The following is a 20,539-nucleotide window of genomic DNA, read 5'->3' as shown; positions in this document are numbered from 1 at the left end:
AAAGGCAAAACCTTGAACTGGTAGTGCTGGTTTTGCATGGTGAACCGGAGGTACTTCCTGTGGGAAGGGTGCAGTGGAATGTGAAAATACGCATCCTTTAGGTCTAAAGTCGCGAGAAAATCCCCCCGACTGAGCAACGGGAGCACTTGCTGCAGGGTCAGCATATGGAAGTGCTCCGACAGGATGTATTGGTTGAGTGGCCTGAGGCCCCGGATGGGCCTGAGGGACCCGTCTTTCTTTGGTGTTAAGAAGTACATGGAGTAGACCCCTGTGCCTCTTTCCTGCACTGGCACGAGCTCGATTGCCCCTTTTTGCAGCATGACGATGACCTCCTGCTGCAATAAGTGCAAATGCTCGGCCGACATAGGACGGTGCCTTGGGGGTATATTGGGTGGAGTGGATGTTAACTCCAGACAATAACTGTATTGTACAAGCTTTCTGACCCACCTGTCTGTGGTGATGGACTTCCAGACTGGCAGGAACTGCTGGAGTCTCCCCCCGACCGGTGTTGTATGGTCGGGGGGCAGTGAAAAAGGCGTCACTGTTTGTTGGTGGCAAAGGATCTGGAGTTGTTGTTTCCGCGACCTCTGCCCATGGCGCTGTTACCACGATATCCACCTCGGCTCTTGTTGGTGTATGTGGATTGAGTGTTGGCCTTGTAGTACTGCGTGGACTGTGAGAGCTGGCCTTTGGAAACGCCTCTCGTGCTTGAGCGACGAAAAGACCCACCCTGAAACTGCTGGGACTGTAAGGCACCCATGGATTTAGCAGTTTCCGCGTCCTTTTTAATTTTTTCTAGGGTGGTATCAACCTCCGGGCCAAACAGGTGATCTGGATTCACTGTTTGATTAAGGATAAAGGTTTGGATTTCTGGCTTAAATCCAGAGATTCTCAGCCAGGCATGTCGTCGTAGCATAACACTAGTGTTCACAGCTCTGGCAGCGGTATCAGCCGCGTCCAGAGCGCACTTAATCGAAGCGTTAGAGATCAGCTTCCCTTCCTGAATAAGCATCTCAGCCGCCTCCTTGTATTCATCAGGCAGGTGCTGCAACAGGGTCTCCAGTGTGTCATAGTGTGCCCTGTCATACCGCGCCAGAAGCGCCTGTGTATTTGAAATGCGCCAGATGTTGGCTGCCTGTGCTGCTACCCTCTTCCCCGGTGCCTCAAAGACTTTGGATTCTTTGTCTGGGGGAGGAGCATCACCCGTAGTCTGAGAATTAGCCCTCTTTCGGGCATTCGAGACGACAAGGGAGTCCAGAGGCAACTGTCCTTTGATGTAGGTAGGATCAGTAGGCGCTGACTTGTATTTCTTCTCAATCCTAGGGTTTATCACCCTCGCCCTGGTAGGTTCTTTAAAGATCTCGCCAGCATGTTTCAGAACACCTTTCAGCATAGGCAGAGTCTTGACAGTTCTTTCTGAGACTGAGGTATCAAAAAGGAAGTCGACATCAACAGAGTCAGCATGGAGCTGGACGTTGTGATTGTTAGTTGGCCGTTCGATGAGGGCATTGAAAGCTGCAGAGTCTTCTGTAGGAGACGTTTTTGCAGAAAATAGTCGAGGGTCTTGTCCCGCTTGAGGGTCACCTGGGTCAGCACCAGCGGCCCAGGGTTCGTTGGTATCCTCAGGGTCTGTATAGACAGGATAACTATACTCATCCTCATCATCACCCTCCCCAGCTTCCACATCAGAGTAAGTGGGCGAAACATCATGAGTCTGGAGAGAGTGGTTCCACCAAGAGGGGAGTGAAAGCAGAGTCCTTTTTCTTGAGAGGGATCTTGTAGGACTCCATTGGACGTTCTGGGGCGATTTTCCGCTTCTGGAGGGAAAGCCTGCCTGTTTCGGCATCGATGAAGTGTTCCTGATGCTCGTCCACTGAAGGTCGTCGAGGCTGTGAGCCACTGTTGAGGACTTCGGCGTCGAGGAAACCTTCTCGGGAACGCCGGCGACTGCCTTAGGAGCGAAAGCCTTCGGCGCCGTCTTCGGCGGCAACGTAAAATGGATGGGCGTGGACGCCTTATGCAGTTTCTCAACCGGTTTCGGAGGCTGAGGATCCTTCGGTCCGACTCATAAGGTCTTGTCCCTGATGCGCTGTAGGGAGTCCATAACCTTCTTGGTGAACGCGGCGGATGGGCGCGCCGGTTCGACGGAATCCTTCGAGACCTCACCTGGAGTCGACTCTCGGGGTGCGCTGCTCTTGGCCCTGTCCTGTTGACGCGGAGTCACGAGAACCTTCGGGTCACTCAGTCCTTTTTTCGGGTCACTGAGAGCTTTCTTCGGGTCGCCGAGAGCTTTCTTCGGGTCGCCGAGGCCCTTACTGGCGTCGACCGTCTTCGGCGCCGAGGCGCTCGGCTCGACCACCTTGACTTTAGTCTTCAGGGCGTCGAGACTTCGTCTCGATGCCCTTGACTTGAGCCTTCGGCTCGACAGCACCCTTCGGCTTCTTCAGCGCCGAGGGCTCAGAGGCCTTGGAGCCGACCAAAGCGATGTGCACTTTCGGTTTCGAGGACGGCACCTGCGCAGTGTCTTGTGTCGAGACAGTAGGTTTCACTTTCGGTTTCGATTTGCCAGGGTGCGGCTCAACAGCAATGTCCGTGGCCGAGCCCGAAGGCGGGGCCGTAGAACCCATTGTAAGATCTTGGGTAAGGCCCGATGGCGATCCCTCGACCTGAGTCTTATGAATTGGCACGGCCCCAGAGTCAGTTTGAGGAAGCTCCTCGTCCGAGCTATCCTCCATGGCCCCGAGGGCCCCGTCGTCGTCTCCTACCTAGTCGACGACTTCGTCGGCCTCTAACATCTCAGCATCCGCGTTGTAGTCTTAGTCGACGTCCGACGCGGGGTTCGACTCACTAATGTCCTGGATAGATTCTTCCTCGACATCCCCTGTATCGAAGATGTCTACAGGCGCCGGTGCAGAATGCTGGGCCTCCTGGCGCGCAGCTCATCGAAGCTTAAGCGTCTTCTTGGACCTGAAGCGTGAACAAGCCATACACTTGGCTTCATCGTGGTCCGGCGACAGACACTTGTTGCACACCAGGTGGACGTCGATGTGGGGATATTTCGAGTTGCAGACTGGACATTTCTTAAAAGGACTACGTTCCATGATGAACGGTCGATAGGGTCTGAAGCGTTGACTGGGCCTTCCACGTCGAAAGCACGCTGGTGTAGGGAATCCGGCTCGAGGCTGAGCTGGAAGAACTAAGACTGAACGCAAGACTATACCGACGTATTAGGCTAAAGACCTTTTGGTCTTAGGAAAGTTTTCTATCGATTCCGACAAGAGGGAATTCAAAGACATCCGAACCCAATGGCGGAAAAAAACAATCTGGGGATGGAGTCTATGCCCATGCGCACTGTAGTCCAGGGGAGGAGCCACCTATCTCGTGATACTTCGAAGACTCTTCCAGGACAACAATGTGCAATCATCCGGACCCAACAACTAGGCGGCGATCTATGCACAGATATGAATTCCGCAGCCCACATGCCTCGAACTGTGGAGAGGGTGCGTAAGAGGGAGGAACTCACACAGAAGACGAAGGAGCTCGAACAAATACACCAAAGGACGGGTGCGCCCAGGGTTTGGAAACAACTGCGTTCAGTGAGGCAGCAGCTAATTGCGCTGGACCAAGATCAGGCGGAATACGCTGCCTTATGAGTGAGTCATTTGTATTATACCGGGATGGGGGGCTGGCCACTGAAGACGCCGAGGTAGCGGCAGCATTTAGTGATTTCTATACTTACCTATACACCGGGTTCTCCCTCGTCCTTGCTGCGGGTGAATCTTTCCTGGCCTCCGTACCCCTTCCGGTTTTAACTACGGAGCAGGTAGATCTCCTGGACTGCAACATTAGGCTGGAGGAAGTCATTGCGGTTATATCGAGGCTCAAGTTGGCGAAGGCGCCAGGGCCTGATGGCTTCTCGGCAGGTTTTGACAAGACGTTTTGCCCTCAAGTCGCCCCTTTGTTAACCGCCCTTTTTAACTCATTCTCAGACCCGGGTGCGATCCTGAGGGACCTTCTAGACGTCATCATATCTGTTATTCCCAAGCCAGGGAAGGATCACACACAGTGTGAGGCTCACCGGCCCATATCACTTCTAAATGTTGACCTTAAACTTTATACGAGCATCCTGGCGGCTAGGCTCGCCCCGCTCATGCCGGGGCTGATTGACCCGGACCAGGCTGGGTTCATCCCGGAACGCCAAACCACGGACAACACTAAGAGGGCTTTACACGTGATAGAAAAGGCCATGAGGCAGACCGGCGAATACATAATGCTTGCGATCGATGCTGAAAAAGCGTTCGGTCGGCTTCACTGGCCGTACTTGGAACAGGTTTTAGTGAAGGCGGGGATGGGAGAAAAATTCCGCACCTGGGTCTTTAATTGTTATACATGGCCCTCTGCGACGGTACAGGTCAACGGTTGCTCCTCGCCCCGCTTCCCCATTGAACGTGGAACGAGACAGGGGTGCCCCTTATCGCCCCTGCTCTTTGCTCTCTACATGGAGCCGTTGGCGCAGGCGATGAGGCAGGCCCCGAGTGCGAGGGATTAAGTTTGATGCATTCGTGCACACAATCAGCTTATATGCAGACGATGTTCTCCTTTCCCTATCTTCTCCTAGAGAATCGTTGCTGGCATGTGTCTCTATTCTGGATGCATTTGTGCGAGCGACGGGCTTTAAAATGAATATGAGTAAATCACTGGCGTTGGACCTCTCGTTGGAGGGGCATACCCGGGCCTCCTTGCAGGAGCACTTCCCCTTTCGCTGGGCGACGGACGCCATCCCATACCTGAGAATCCAGTTAGCAGCCACACTGCAGGACACAATTAGAATTAACTATGCTCGATTCTTCAGACGGTTAGTTTAGAACTGAGAAATGACATTCCTCCCGCAGAGTCTTTACCAATTTCGTGCTATACCGTTGCGGCCCCCAGACGGCTGGATTCGTTAGACCCAATCTGAGCTTGCTCAGTTTATTTGGAACGGCAGGCGGCCTAGAATGAAGCTCTGTTTCGCGACGTTGCCCCCGAGAAGGGTGGACTGGGTGTCCCAGACTTGCTGTTATATTATCAGGCTGCCGAGCTGCGAACCCTCGTGGAATGGAGCAGGTGGGAATCGGGAAGACACTGGCTCTTCCAAGACCAGGCAGTTGCGGGTCGGCCGCTCCAGAAGATTCCCTTCCTTCGCAAGCAACATCGAGCCACCAATCTTTACGCCTCGCACGTTACAAGAGTTCTGTTGGAGGTGTGGGAAATCACCAATGTAAAACACGAGTTAACAACCTTTCCATCTCCACTTACGCCTTTGCTGGATAATCCTGATTTTGGGCCCGGGCAAGAGGCTTCAGCCTTTGCACGGTGGCGTGTAGATTTTTGTTCCATTTATATACGAACGAGGGGGTAATTCTGTTTGAAGCCTTTAGACGGGAGTATGGCCTGCCAGAATAGGAACAACTCATATACCTTCAGGCACGACATTGGGCGCTCAATGGCCAGATTAGGGAGGGGGCGGATCGACACCTACGACCATATGAATACTGGCTAATCACACGTACGGCAGATAAAAAGCTCATATCGGATTTGTAGCGCATGCTTCTAGATTGATATACATATACCTACAACTCTGGGAAGGCGCGTTGGGAAAGGGACCTGGGGCGAACGCTTAGTAGCAAGGACTGGGAGGGCATTTTTTATCGTGCGCGACACTCTGCTTACCATATGGGACTGACTGATACCCTCACTAAAATTGTATCATATTGGTACTACACTCCTGAGAGGCTCCATGAGATTGACCACACGAGGGAGGTGTCCTGTTGGCGTGGGTGTGGTGAAAGGGGCACTCTGGTCCATTCATTGAGGGATTGTACCCAGACCCAGGGGCATTGGAGGTTAATCCTTGACGAGGTATATTCACATTTTGATACGGAAATCCCACGATTACCCTCCTATGTACTGATGGGATTGCCTAACCCGGTCACCTACCCATTGCGATCCCGCAGGGGGCGATTAATTGCCATAGCTCTGGGTTCGGCACTACAGAACATTATTTCCCACTGGCGTACCCCACATGTTCCCACCTTTCAAGGATGGTTGCCTCGCTTATGGCATGTGCTGGGCATGGAAAAGCTGTCTTTGATCGGGGCGGGGAGGGCAGAGCTCCAAGTATTCAGAACTTTGTCAGCCATTTTTGTCCCTTCTTGCTACTGAATTTAGGGAGGTGACTTGTCCCCGATATCTAGGGTTACTGCGCTTGTCACAGGGAGAGGGTTAAGACACACTACAGTGGTTCGTCATATTGGCACCAGGTGGTATTGGACTTGGAACGAGGGTGGTGGGTGGGTAGTTCGGGGGGAGGTGGGGGTGGTGGGTTCGGGGGGTTGGGTATTGTTTTTGCTTTCTTTACATTGTTGTTTGCTCATGCAGGATAGCCGGTTATGGCGTTGGCCCTACAATCAGGCTCGGCTCTACTAGTGTTATCACCAGTGTTTCCTTGCGTTGGCTCCTGATGTACTGCAAATGTGGACCCCTGTACACATATACTATACCTGTATGTTTGCTTATTTGTTAATAAACAGATTTAATACTAAACACCACCACCACCACACGAGGTGCGGGTCTGTCACCTACACTGTGACAGGCGCCACAGGGTTTAAAACCTGTATTTCTCGAGGATATCCACGACACACCAGAAGGTGTTAGCACAAAAGGCGAGCTTCAAAGGTGCAGTCGCCTTTGAAAGGCAAATGGATAAAACTTGGAAGAGGGGCTGCTCTATTTTTTTTTTTTTAAGTAGAAAGGTTGGCACTAGAGACAGATAAGGGAAGCCAGCTGTAAACAGGCTTTCCAGGGGCATGTAGCCCCCTTGGTAACTACACCTGTGAGTAGGCCTAACATGAGAGGGGTTCTGCAATCTGGGGTGTGGGCAGAATGGTGCATCCTGGTGCCACATTTCCCAGGAAGTGGTCATGAGGAGGGAGGGAACTTTGTAGCTTTTTGGATACCAACAGCATCCCAACCGGAGGGCATTTTCTATACATAAATAGGGCAGCCCTGGCACGCAGAACTCAGATCTCGACTGGATGGAAGAAGGACTGAGGAAGAACCACCATGCTGCACCAGCCTTCTATTTGCAACAGTCCTTTCAGGGCTTAAACCCTGTAGCTTTTGGAGGGGACACAGTTGACTTACACAGGAAAGATTTATTTTTGAGTAAAAAATATATCAACTGATGAGGAAAAAAGTTGAAAGCGAGCTCCAGATCTATGTACGCAGATAGAGAATGAAAGGAACTGATATAACCATGCAGAAGTGGTGCTTATCTGTGGCTCCATCATCACTTCCAGTCAGGAACTAAGTCAGCAAAGAGCCACATGGCACCAACTACTGGACCATAGCAGAAATGCTGTTAAAATCCTACAGATTTAGTCTAGTGCCTGTGGATATTCTAAAGGGGAGGAATCTGCAGTGACTTAACTTCTGAAGAAGACTGTATGTAGGCCTGGATGGCTTGTCACAGAAAACCTGATATTTGCAGTGCATTATCCAGCAAAAGTCCAATTCAGAGCAGCAGAACCTTAGTGGAGATTGGCAAGACCCTGCCCCCCCTCTGCCCTGCAGACCCCAAATACAATGGGCAAGATAATCTCCTAACACTGCCTTCAATAGTCCTTGGATATTGGGCCTCCCCTCAACAAACCCAGCAACCGCTGAAAGCACAGCAGTGAGTAAGGTAATCAGATGGATGGTCATATCAATACGCATAACATGACCCAGCCCTAAAATACCTTAAGCTAAATCAGGCTGCATGCTTCAGCACAGACTGGGTTAGGAACTAGTTCTGTGCATAATGCATAACCTGACCAAACTGCAGCATCTATGTCAAACTTAACCTCAGTAAACCAAGGATACCCCAATAAGACTGTGTAAATAAACATACTGCAAGCAGAATACTGAGCAACAATGTGTCATAGCACAATTTCCAGAACCATGAAGTGACCAGTCCTACCAAGCTAAGACAAAACATGAATATAAACATTACAAACAATGGGATATTGCCTTTAAACTTTCAAGAATCTTGTCTCATTTAGAACTGGATGTGCAAAATGCTGGATCTTAATATATTGTGGCCACTGGGAAGGCCTCTGTTTCAGGATGTCACGCCAACATGTAGCAGATTGAGTTGGGACACTGATCTATCAGTTCCTTTCATTAGTATTCTCAATAAAAATTCTTTCTTGCAACAAGTTATACAAAAACATAGCAAACCACGTCTTAAATCTCAGGGGAGCTGCAACCAGACAACTTTCTGACCTTCCCATCTCCACCCTATCAAAGCGCCATGGGATTAGCATTTAGGAGAAAAGAATGAAAATGGTGAGGGCTCCAAAGGTTGCAGCCCCTTGACTGAATTTTACTGCTGCCACTTGCAGTGTTGGGGTACTAGAAATAAACAAATAAGAATGAGGCTGTCACTCACTAGGTTCCTTGAGTCTTAATTGAATGGCTGGGGTCTCGCTCTTGTCCCTCTTGATGCCAAGCACATCTCGCTCCCATTCGCGCTCGCGATTTTCTTCTTCAATCTGTCTCTCTGCTTGGTTATAAATGCGCAACAGCCGTGAGCACAAGATCTGGTGCAGCCGGAGGAAGATGTACCAGTTGCTGTTCACGTAAAAAAGGTTGTACACCTCATCCAAGCCTCGCAGTTTCTGTGCAGCAGTATTGCTGAAGAGCAGTTTGGCTTTGGGAGGGCTGCCCCCCACTCCGTTGTGCTTTTTCACAGACCCCGTGGTTTCATCCACATCCATCTCTTCCTCTTCCTCCTCCTCCTCTTCCACATCTGAGAGTTCGCCTCGCTGTGCAAATAGCAGATCAGGGATGAAATGGTACATGATCTGTTTGATTTTGTACTTGTCCTCCTTCTGAATACCAGTCTGCCGTTTGACATGGTGGATGATGAGTGATGCTGCATCTTCCAAGATGTGCTTGTCCTCGTATACCAATGAAAGTTGTGGGCCGACCGGTGCCCCAGAGTTGTCCTCCGATGCCTGTTCTTGCCTCTGAAATAGGAAAAGAGAAAGTTAGTTCTTTCATGATTCCAGCAGCAATTAGTTCAGTGTTCATCACTTGACCTTTCAGCTCATGGCTCAGCAGGTGGCACAGACCCTTCTTTCCAAAATTCACAAGCAAGGCAAAAATGGCTGAACAGGAAAAAACTGAGAATTATCTTTATCATGCTGGTCTCTGAGGTGGCACAGATGTCTTTTATAATACATATCAATTGGGACGCTAATATGGCTGTGATGAAGATTAAATTTACATAATTTGCAAGTCTATCAGTGAACTATTTTTTTAAGCATCCTCAAATTCAAATTGTGTGCTGTATAAGGTTTCTTTAACAAAAGTTATGAGTGGATACTTTTTGAAGAAAATGCAAGGCAGAAAATGTGAAACTGGCAATGCTCGCCAGTCTGGTTTCAAATCTGTTCCTCACAAAGGTTTACCTCAAAACATAAGAGGAAATTTCCAGTGTTCAATCTACGTTAGTCAATGAGGCTGTGAACACCAGCACATGAGAAACTGGAATGAGACTAATACATGAAATAGTTGAGCAATAATATGAGCTGGCTGCATACTGGGAAAATACAGGACACCATGAAAAATCTTTGTAGAACAGAGTTAAAAGTACAAAAACAATCAGACATATGGTCGAGTACTGTAGAATGCACTCACTATCAATGTTGGAATTTGCAGTTTTTTTCTGCAGTCGCACTCACCTCGTCGTAGATGCTTTCAATCTCATTGAGTAAGCTCTTGGAACGCAATGTCTTGGTGTCGTTTTGTTTGTAGTTGATACCCTGGTGATCTAGAGATTTTAAGTAGTATTTCTCATTTTGTTCTCGCCAGATTTTGTTGAAACCCCGTTGGGCTTCCCGCCACTCCTCCTCTTTCATTTTTAACCTGCAGCACAAATAAGAAAATCTTAACACAGATAAAGACCCTGTAATTGTACAGGGGGCTACTGTCAGCAAAAGTGACAAAGTAAGCAAAACAAGAAAATGAATATGCTACTTACCAGTATGCATCTGTTCTTGGCATGTAGGGCTGCTAACATTCATATCTTAGCATTAGATCGCCGCCTAGTGTTGGGTCCGGATGATCGCACATTGTTGTCCTGGAAGAGTCTTCGAAGTATCCTGAGATAGGTGGCTCCTCCCCTGGACTACAGTGCGCATGGGCATCGGCTCCATCCCCAGATTGTTTTTCGCCATTGTGGCAGAGGATGGAGTGAAAAGTGTAAAGGATGTCCATGCTAATGATTGAATACAATAGTATATCTGCAGCTGCGACAGGCACCGGGGAGGAGGGTGGGCGATATGAATGTTAGCAGCCCTACATGCCAAGAACAGATGCATACTGGTAAGTAGCATATTCAGTTCGAGGCATGTGGGCTGCTAAATTCATATCTTAGCATAGAATACATAGCAGTCCCTCCATCAGCGGCGGTTGCCCGTGCCAGCTGCAGAAACCTGAAAAAGTGTCTTGAGAACAGCCTGTCCTACAGCCGCTTGCTGTTTGGAATGTACATCAACACAGTAGTGTTTTGTAAAGGTATGTGGTGTAATCCACGTGGCTGCTCTGCAAATGTCCTCTAGAGGAATGTTTCCTAGGAAAGCCATGGATGCCCCCAATTTGCGTGTGGAGTGCGCCTTTGGGGGTATTGTTAAAGTGCGCTTGGCTTTTTGATAACAGATTTGAATGCACTTAACAATCCATCTGGCTATTCCTGCTTTGGAAATCGGGTTGCCTTTGTGTTGTGGTGAGAAGGCAACAAAAAGTTGTTTTGTTTTCCTAAAGTGTTGTGTCCTGTCTATGTAGTACATCAATGCCCTCCGTACGTCTAACGTATGGAGCATTCTTTCCGCCACTGTTTGTGGGTTCTGGAAGAATGCCGGCAAGTCGATAGTTTGGTTGAGATGAAAATGTGACACCACCTTTGGAAGGAATTTGGGGTTAGTACGTAGCACTACCCTATTTGGATGAATCTGAATGAATGGCTCTTGGATTGTGAGCGCCTGTAGCTCACTAACACGCCTCAGTGACGTAATAGCAATTAGGAAAGCTACTTTCCACGTTAGGAATTGTAGTGCACACGAGTGCAGTGGCTCAAATGGTGGTCCCATCAGTCTGGTGAGGACCACATTGAGGTTCCACACCGGAGCTGGCGGTGTTCTTGGGGGAATGACTCGTTTCAGACCTTCAAGAAACGCTTTAATGGCAGGCACCCTGAAGACCGAGAGATGCTGCCTGTTTTGAAGGTAAGCTGCTATGGCGGATAGATGTATCCGAATAGAAGTGAACGCTAGTTTGCACTTATAAAGGTGTAACAGATAGCAAATGATGTTAGGGATAGATGCATCTAGCGGGTTTATGTCATTGTCTGCACAGTAAATGACAAAACGCTTCCATTTTGCGGCATAGCATGCTCTGGTTGACGGCTTCCTCGCCTCCTTGATGATGTTCATGCATTCAGGAGGTAGGTTGAGGTATCCAAACTCTTAAGACTTCAGGAGCCAGATCGCTAGGTTGAGCTGGTGCGGATCTGGATGCTGAATTTCTCCATGGTTCTGCGTCAAAAGTCTGGGCGTGAGGCGCAGTCTTTGATGCGGTACCACTGAGAGTTCGAGGAACGTGGTGTACCAGGCCTGGCGCGCCCACGTTGGAGCAACTAGGATGAGTGTCATCGAGTGTTGCCTTAGTTTTCTCGCCACCAGTGGTATCAGAGGTGTCGGGGGAAAAGCGTACGCAAATTTGCCTAACCAGTTCATCCATATCGCATTGCCCTGTGATTGCGGGTGTGGGAACCTGGCGGCGAAGCTTTGGCATTTTGCGTTCTCCCTTGTGGCGAACAGGTCTATCTCTGGACGACCCCACCTTTGGAAGTACGGCTGGAGTACTGATGGATGTATCTCCCACTCGTGCATTTGATGGCTGTATCTGCTGAGCAGATCCGCCATCTGATTGTCCTTCCCTGGGAGGTGTTCTGCCATGAGGAAGATGTTCCTCTGAATGGCCCACTTCCACATGCTCTGAGCCAGGTGAGACAGCTGCGGTGAGTGGGTGCCCCCCTGCTTTTGGATGTAGTACATCGCGGTCATGTTGTCCGTCCGGACTAACACCACTTTGTTGCACAGATGTACAATGAAGGACTTGAGCGCCATGAAGATCGCCATCAGTTCTAGATAGTTGATGTGCATCTTCTGTTGCTGCGTAGTCCATAGTCCCTGCACCGTGTAAGTGAGCAGATGAGCTCCCCCTCCCTGGAGAGATGCGTCCGTTGTCAGGATAACCTGTGGCACTGGCTCCTGGAACAGTCGGCCCTTGCAAAGGTTGTGTGGAGTCCACCAATGCAGAGAGTTGTATGCCCGACTGGTAACCAACACTAGGTCTGTTAATTGTCCCTGAGCCTGTGTCCACTGATTTGCTAAGCACTCCTGGAGCGGGCGCATATGCAACCGTGCGTGAGGGACTATGAAGATGCAGGAGGCCATCATGCCTATCAACTGCATGAACACTCTTGCTGGAAGTGAGTGTCTCGGTCTGAACTTTTGGATTAGAGACTGCATGCTGTCTATCCTGACCTGGTTTGGTTGCGCCTTGGCCGTCAGGGTATTGATTGTCGCACCCAGAAACTGCCGGACATGTGCCAGCTGAAGGTGTGACTTTGGGTAATTCAACGAGAAACCCAGGTCGTGAAGGAGGTGAATGGTAGTCGACATGTCCGCGGCGCACTGTTGTTCCGACCTGGCTTGAACGAGCCAGTCGTCGAGGTAGGGGTAGACATGGATGTTCTGCCTCCTGAGGTGCGCTGCTACTGTCGCCAGGCACTTGGTAAACACCCTTGGGGCTGTGGTGACTCCGAAGGGTAGGACTTTGAACTGATAATGCGTGCCTTGGATAGTGAACCTGAGGTACTTTCTGTGGGACGGGTGTAGTGGAATGTGGAAATAAGCATCCTTGAGGTCTAAGGTTGCTAAGAAGTCTCCTTTGTTTAACATGGGAAGAATCTGTTGCAGTGTAAGCATATGGAAATGCTCTGACAGTATATACAGATTGAGGGGACGGAGATCCAGAATTGGTCTGAGAGATCCGTCCTTCTTTGGAATGAGGAAGTACAGGGAATATACCCCTGTGCCTTCCTCCCCCACTGGCACGAGCTAGATTGCTCCTTTTTGCAGCATCACCACCACTTCCTGCTGCAATAAGTGCAAGTGCTCTGCGGACATAGGTCTTTGCCTTGGTGGAATGTTGGGTGGAGTGGATTTTAACTCTAGACAATAACCGTACTGGATAAGTTGTCGCACCCACCTGTCTGTGGTGATGTTGATCCAGACGGGCAGGAACTGCTGTAGTCTCCCCCCGACAGGTGTCAAGTGGTCGGGGGGCAGTGACAGAGAGTCACTGATTGCTTGGGGCAGAGGAGCGCGAATTGTTGGTCCCTCTGCCGCGTCCCTTGTTGCTGTTTCCCCTGTAGCCCCTCTTGTTCTGTTTGGGGTACGAGGATTGTGCTCCACCTCTAGGGAATTGTGACTGCTGACCCATCTGTCCTCTGGTGACTCCACGGGCACCTGAGCGACGAAAACTATTGCCACGAAACTGCTGTGATTGTAGGGCCCCCATAGATTTAGCAGTTTCGGTGTCTTTTTTAATTTTTTCTAGGGTGGTGTCAACATCTGGACCAAACAGTCTATCAGGATTGACTGGTTGATTAAGTATGGTTGTTTGAATGTCAGGTTTAAACCCCGATATGCGGAGCCACGCCTGTCGTCTCAGCATGACACTAGTGTTAATGGCCCTAGTGGCTGTGTCCGCGGCATCAAGTGCACACTTTATGGCCGCGTTGGAGATCAGTTGTCCTTCCTGTATAACCATTTTGGTGCCCTCTTGAAACTGCGGAGGCAGGTGTTGCACAATTTGCTCTAGTGTGTCGTAATGTGACCTATCATAACGTGCCAGTAGTGCCTGTGTATTTGCAATACGCCAGAAATTGGCAGCTTGCGCAGCCACTCTTTTGCCTCCTGCCTCTAGCACTTTGGACTCCTTATCCAGGGGAGGAGCTTCACCCGTTGTCTGGGAGTTGGCCCTTTTACGGGCATTTGCGACCACAAGGGAGTCAAGCGGCAACTGTCCCCGAATGTATGCAGGGTCTGCAGGCGCTGGTCTGTACTTTTTTTCAATACGTGGATTGACCACCCTCGCCCTGGTAGGCTCTTTAAAGATGTCCGCAGCATGCTTGAGGACCCCTTTGAGCATAGGCAGTGTCTTTACAGTTCTTTCCGAAACTGAAAAAGTGTCGAATAGAAAGTCTTCTTCAACTGGGTCAGCATGCATGTCCACATCATGATTAGCAGCTGCCCTCTCAATGAGTGCATGGAAACCTGCAGAATCCTCTGTTGGGGATGCACGTGTACTGAAAGCCTGTGGGTCTTGTCCCACATCTTGGGTGCCTTGGTCCCCAATGTCATCATATGAATCCGGCTGTGCACCTGGTTCATTGACCGGGAAAGTGTATTGGTCATCTTCATCATAGCCCTCACTTTCAGAGTGGTCTGGAGACTGTGTTGGGCTCCTTCTTGGAGGGGGCTGGATAGGTTCCATGAGGCCTGAGGCATCCTGTGGAAACTTTTTCTTCTTCAGGGGGATGACATAGGATTCCACCGGCTGTGAAGTGATCTTCCTTTTGTAAAGGGTTAATTTGCCCGTTTCTGCGTCTATAAAGCACTCCGACTCCTCTTCTGAGTCGAGAACTTGACCTGAAAGTGCCCCTGCCGTAGAAGATTCCAACTTCTTTGGCGTCGATTTTGATGAAAAGGCCTTCGGCGCCACTTTTGGCGGCAGAAGGAAGAGGAGTTTACTTGCAGGCTTGACCGGGACGTCTGTCGCCTTCTGCGGCGATGGCGCCGGCGCCGACGAAGCAGAGGCCTTCTCCCTAATTCGTTGTAGTGAAGAGGCAATGAGAGATGCGTCGGTGACAGTGGCCTTTGGCACCGACGAGGTGGCCTTGCCTTGGAATCCGACGTTCTGTTGGTCTTTTGGAGGGTTGGACGATGATGCCACGTCCGCCGACCCCGAGTCCTTGGACCGATGCGCAGATGTCCCAGTCGGAGCCGGAGCTGTGGTGCTGGCTTTGGCGGGCTTTGCCGGCGCCGCCGCGCTTGTCTTGTGCGTGCCACCCTTTTTAGAGGAGCTCTCCTCCGGCGCCGATTTCGACCCTGTGGAATCGCCAGATTTCTTCGACTTCTGTGGACCGGAGGTCGACGGAGTCGATGAGGCTGCAGGCTTATTCGTTTTTGTTGTTACGATCGCCATCTTAGGGACGCCTGAGTCCTTAAGTTTCGGTTTCGGTTTCGGGTCGGCCATTTTAGGTGTAGTCGATACCGTTGCTTTCAGTTTCGGTTTCGATACCCTCTGCGCAGCAAGTATGTCCGTGGCCGGGCCTGAAGGCGGGGCCGTGGCTTGCGCTACGGGGTCTTGGGTAAGGCCGACAGGCGATCCCGTGACCCGCTCTTTATGTCCGTAAACTTCGGGGCATAGCTCGTCCTCTGAGCTATCTTCCGCGGCCCCATAAACCTCTTCGTCGTCCCCTACCTCGTCGACGTATTCAAGGCCTTGACCCACGACTCCGTCGTCGTCCTCCGGATCTGCCTCGACCTCCGTCTCGGGCGGGGAGATTTGAAGATGATGGCTCTGGTCCTCCTCTTCTTGGTCGTCGAAGATGTTTTCTGGATCCGGGGCCGCTTGTTTGGCCACAAGGCGCACCGCGCGCCGAATCGTGAGAGTCTTTTTTGACCTGAAACTCGCACAGGCCCTGCAGTTTCCTTCGTTATGGTCTGGCGAAAGGCATTTGTGCCAGACCGGGTGCACGTCTATATGTGGGTATTTGGACCCACAGAGCGGACAGAGTTTAAACGGGCTCCGCTCCATGTTGGAAACTCGGTGTCGAGTCGCGATGAGAAGGCCTCGATGTCCGAAGAGTGGAAATACTCCGCTGATTCCGGCTCCGAGAGACGGAAGAACTCGAGACCGCACGCAAACAATACCGACGTAAAGAACACAAAGCCTTTTGGCCGTTTAAAGTTATGTTTTCTCGGTTCCGACAGAGAGACGTCGAGACCGCATCCGAACCCAATGGCGGAAAAAAACAATCTGGGGATGGAGCCGATGCCCATGCGCACTGTAGTCCAGGGGAGGAGCCACCTATCTCAGGATACTTCGAAGACTCTTCCAGGACAACAATGTGCGATCATCCGGACCCAACACTAGGCGGCGATCTAATGCTAAGATATGAATTTAGCAGCCCACATGCCTCGAACTTGAAAAATACAAGAAAACGTAACATTCCCTGTGCCTCACGAAAGTAGACTGCTTTAGGGAATGAATACAAACCAACAGCTGAAATACTTAAGCAAACAACATTAAACAAAAGTAGAAACAAACACCAAAACGCAGCAAGCTGCCAGCAAATGTCCATTTTGTGGTAGTTTGTTATATGATGTTAAATTCAGCCTTTTACAGCTGTTGGCGGTCTCAGTTTGTGTCACTATGATTTGACTAGAGATTTATATTGAAGAAATGAAAACTTGGGAGCAAGATTTTTCTGAAGTGCTAATTTCCACAATCTGCCAGCACCAGATGCTGCAATTATTTTAAGTAAAGTCAGTGTATTTAGAGATTGGTATAAACAAAGTTGTGTGCAAGATATTTTGAAATTAATTATCTAAAAATATTACAATGAGTTAAAGTACTCATAATGAATCCAATCTACTCAAAAGCATGTCTGGGTCAAATCTCAACACTGCCATTCAATTTACACCATGTTTTGTCTGATAAAATGTTACATTAATACACCTTCCCAATCATGGCATACCTACCAAAAACTCTACTTTTTCTTCCCTACAGGTGCTGTTAGCAATGCACTTGCAACAATCATTCTACGTTATCTGTTTCAGTTTCACTGCATCTTATCTTCCATTAAACCCTCCCAGACTCAGAATCTCAAAGTGCATTAATGCTGACTAGAAGCTCAATCAGCATAAAACCTCAATACTATCCTGCACAATAAATCAAATTAAAGTAAAAACAACTTAACTCATGGTAACTCAATGTTTGTGTCCTCATCTCTTTCAATACTGCTGTCATTACCTACCCATCTCTGCTGTTGGAAAACTAAAACGCCAATACACCTCAAATATTGACTTGAGGAACATGCACTTTTAGGTTTGGAAGAATATTCTCTGGAACGGTCAGCCATGCTGTGTAAGTCCTGAACATTTATACTAGCCTATTCTTTGATTTATCTCAAGTGAATTTAATTCTTTGTAGGAGCTCCGTGTTTTACTGTACTGTTCATCAACCGAGCTTAGCTCTCTTAGAAGATGGTCAATTAAACAAATCATCAACAGATGGGCTACTTATCTTAATCCTAGGCTATTAGTTAACTGTGTACTGCCAGTTACCCACTACAGTCCTTTATCATTCCAATAGGGACATACAGAGTCCACCCGAGGTACAAATAAAAGTCTTCTTGTGACGGTGTTGGGAGGTGGGGGGTGTAGAGACGTGGCCTTTTATCAAGGATACCTCTTTGTGTAAAACACATAAAAAGCCAGTCAACCAAACTGCAAGGTTGCTTTGCAATTCAAAATCAGCTAGGAACTGCATCATAATCCCGACGCCCTGTTATACCTCCGTAAAAAGAAATTGTTGTCCAGAGATTTAAAATTTTGATTTGTGCTATTGAATCACTAGAGAAATAATTTCGCTTGGTAGAACAGTGCTGATCCAGGCCAAGATTTGCTGGGCGACATTTTTAAAAATGGCAGATGTGTTGTAGTGATACTTTTAATATTTCAGGAACCATGAGACCTATATATTTCATTTTGGTATCAAAACAGGTTTTGGGGTTCAAGTCGTTTTTATAGAGACAGAAAATAACTCCCCAGAGCAACCATTCAGCCATTTTCCACAATGGCGTCTATAATAAAGGAATTAGACACATATCTAGTAATGATACAAGTAATAATGGTTTTAATCCTTTTATGTATACACCAGTGTCATCAACCGTAACAAAATGTGCCTTTAGAAGAACACTGGGCATCTCTGGGTCACGTTTTTAGCATAGAATGAGGCAGGATTAAGTGTCTTTTCTTGCCTGTTCCAGAACGTATCCATAACTTTGACAATCCTGGACTTGTGAACATTGCAACAAATCTAAGTAGCAAAATCGAATATGCTACTTACCAGTATGCATCTGTTCTTGGCATGTAGGGCTGCTAACATTCATATCTTTGCATTAGATCGCCACCTAGTGTTGGGTCCGGATGATCGCACATTGTTGTCCTGGAAGAGTCTTCGAAGTATCCTGAGATGGGTGGCTCCTCCCCTGGACTACAGTGCGCATGGGCATCGGCTCCATCCCCAGATTGTTTTTAGCCATTGTGGCAGAGGATGGAGTGGCAAGTGTAAAGGATGTCCATGCTAATGATTGAATACAATAGTATATCTGCAGCTGCGACAGGCACCGGGGAGGAGGGTGGGCGATATGAATGTTAGCAGCCCTACATGCCAAGAACAGATGCATACTGGTAAGTAGCATATTCGGTTCGAGGCATGTGGGCTGCTAAATTCATATCTTTGCATAGAATACATAGCAGTCCCTCCATCAGCGGCGGTTGCCCGTGCCAGCTGCAGAAACCTGAAAAAGTGTCTTGAGAACAGCCTGCCCTACAGCCGCTTGCTGTTTGGAATGTACATCAACACAGTAGTGTTTTGTAAAGGTATGTGGTGTAACCCACGTGGCTGCTCTGCAAATATCCTCTAGAGGAATGTTTCCCAGGAAAGCCATGGATGCCCCCAACTTGCGTGTGGAGTGTGCCTTTGGGGGTATTGTTAAAGTGCGCTTGGCTTTATGATAACAGATTTGGATGCACTTAACAATCCATCTGGCTATTCCTGCTTTGGAAATTGGGTTGCCTTTGTGTTGTGGTGAGAAGGCAACAAAGAGTTGTTTTGTCTTCCTAAAGTGTTGTGTCCTGTCTATGTAGTACATCAGTGCCCTCCGTACGTCCAAGGTATGGAGCATCCTTTCCGCCACTGTTTGTGGGTTTTGGAAGAATGCAGGCAAATCGATAGTTTGGTTGAGATGAAAATGTGACACCACCTTTGGAAGGAATTTGGGGTTAGTACGTAGTACCACCCTATTTGGATGAATCTGGATGAAAGGCTCCTGTATCGTGAGTGCTTGCAACTCACTTACGCGTCTTAGTGACGTAATGGCAATTAGGAAAGCAACTTTCCACGTTAGGAATTGCAGTTCGCACGAGTGCATTGGCTCAAACGGCGGTCCCATCAGCCTGGTGAGGACCACATTGAGGTTCCACACGGGAGCTGGCGGTGTTCTTGGGGGAATGACTCGTTTCAGTCCTTCAAGAAACGCTTTAATGGCTGGCACCCTGAAGACTGAGAGATGCTGCCTATTTTGAAGGTAAGCTGCGATGGCGGATAGATGTATCCGAATAGAAGTGTACGCTAGTTTGGACTTGTAAAGGTGTAATAGATAGCAAATGATGTTAGGGATAGATGCATCTAGCGGGTTTATGTCATTGTTTGCACAGTAAATGACAAAACGCTTCCATTTTGCGGCATAGCATGCTCTGGTTGACGGCTTCCTCGCCTCCTTGATGATGTTCATGCATTCAGGAGGTAGGTTCAGGTATCCAAACTCTAAGACTTCAGGAGCCAGATCGCTAGGTTGAGCTGTTGCGGATCTGGATGCTGAATTTCTCCATGGTTCTGCGTCAGAAGTCTGGGCGTGAGGCGCAGTCTTTGATGCGGGACCACTGAGAGCTCGAGGAACGTGGTGTACCATGCCTGGCGCGCCCACGTTGGAGCAACTAGGATGAGTGTCATGGAGTGTTGCCGTAGTTTCCTCGCCACCAGTGGTATCAGGGGTGTCGGGGGAAAAGCGTAAGCAAATTTGCCTGACCAGTTCATCCATATCGCATTGCCCTGCGATTGGGGGTGTGGGAACCTGGCGGCGAAGCTTTGGCATTTTGCGTTCTCCCTTGTGGCGAACAGGTCTATGTCTGGACGCCCCCACCTTTGGAAGTACGGCTGGAGTACCGATGGATGTATCTCCCACTCGTGCATTTGATGACTGTATCTGCTGAGCAGATCCGCCATCTGATTGTCCTTCCCCGGGAGGTGTTCTGCCATGAGGAAGATGTTCCTCTGAATGGCCCACTTCCACATGCTCTGAGCCAGGTGAGACAGCTGTGGTGAGTGGGTGCCCCCCTGTTTTTGGATGTAGTACATCGCGGTCATGTTGTCCGTCCGGACTAACACCACCTTGTTGCACAGATGTACAATGAAGGACTTGAGCGCCATGAAGATCGCCATCAGTTCCAGATAGTTGATGTGCATCTTCTGTTGCTGCGTCGTCCATAGTCCCTGCACTGTGTAAGTTAGCAGGTGTGCTCCCCATCCC

The 20,539-nt window shown here is 49.2% G+C and overlaps 1 protein-coding gene across 5 annotated transcripts in view; it reads right to left on the bottom strand.

Moving 5' to 3' along the window:
* SIN3A (SIN3 transcription regulator family member A) overlaps window positions 1-20,539 on the bottom strand; it is an 802,206-nt gene that overhangs the window by 213,573 nt on the left and 568,094 nt on the right. For all 5 annotated transcript variants that reach the window (XM_086959309.1, XM_086959306.1, XM_086959307.1 and 2 more), the window contains 2 exons: window positions 9,771-9,954; window positions 8,474-9,053 (listed from right to left, as the gene is read on the bottom strand). In XM_086959309.1, the coding sequence (XP_086815435.1) occupies window positions 8,474-9,053; window positions 9,771-9,954 (764 nt within the window). The remainder of the gene's footprint in view (window positions 1-8,473; window positions 9,054-9,770; window positions 9,955-20,539) is intronic.

Source organism: Lissotriton vulgaris, chromosome 2_2 (genome assembly GCF_964263255.1).
Source record: "Lissotriton vulgaris chromosome 2_2, aLisVul1.2, whole genome shotgun sequence".
In the NCBI taxonomy this organism is placed as follows: Eukaryota; Metazoa; Chordata; class Amphibia; order Caudata; family Salamandridae; genus Lissotriton; species Lissotriton vulgaris.
This window is presented reverse-complemented; position numbering and strand designations above follow the sequence as displayed.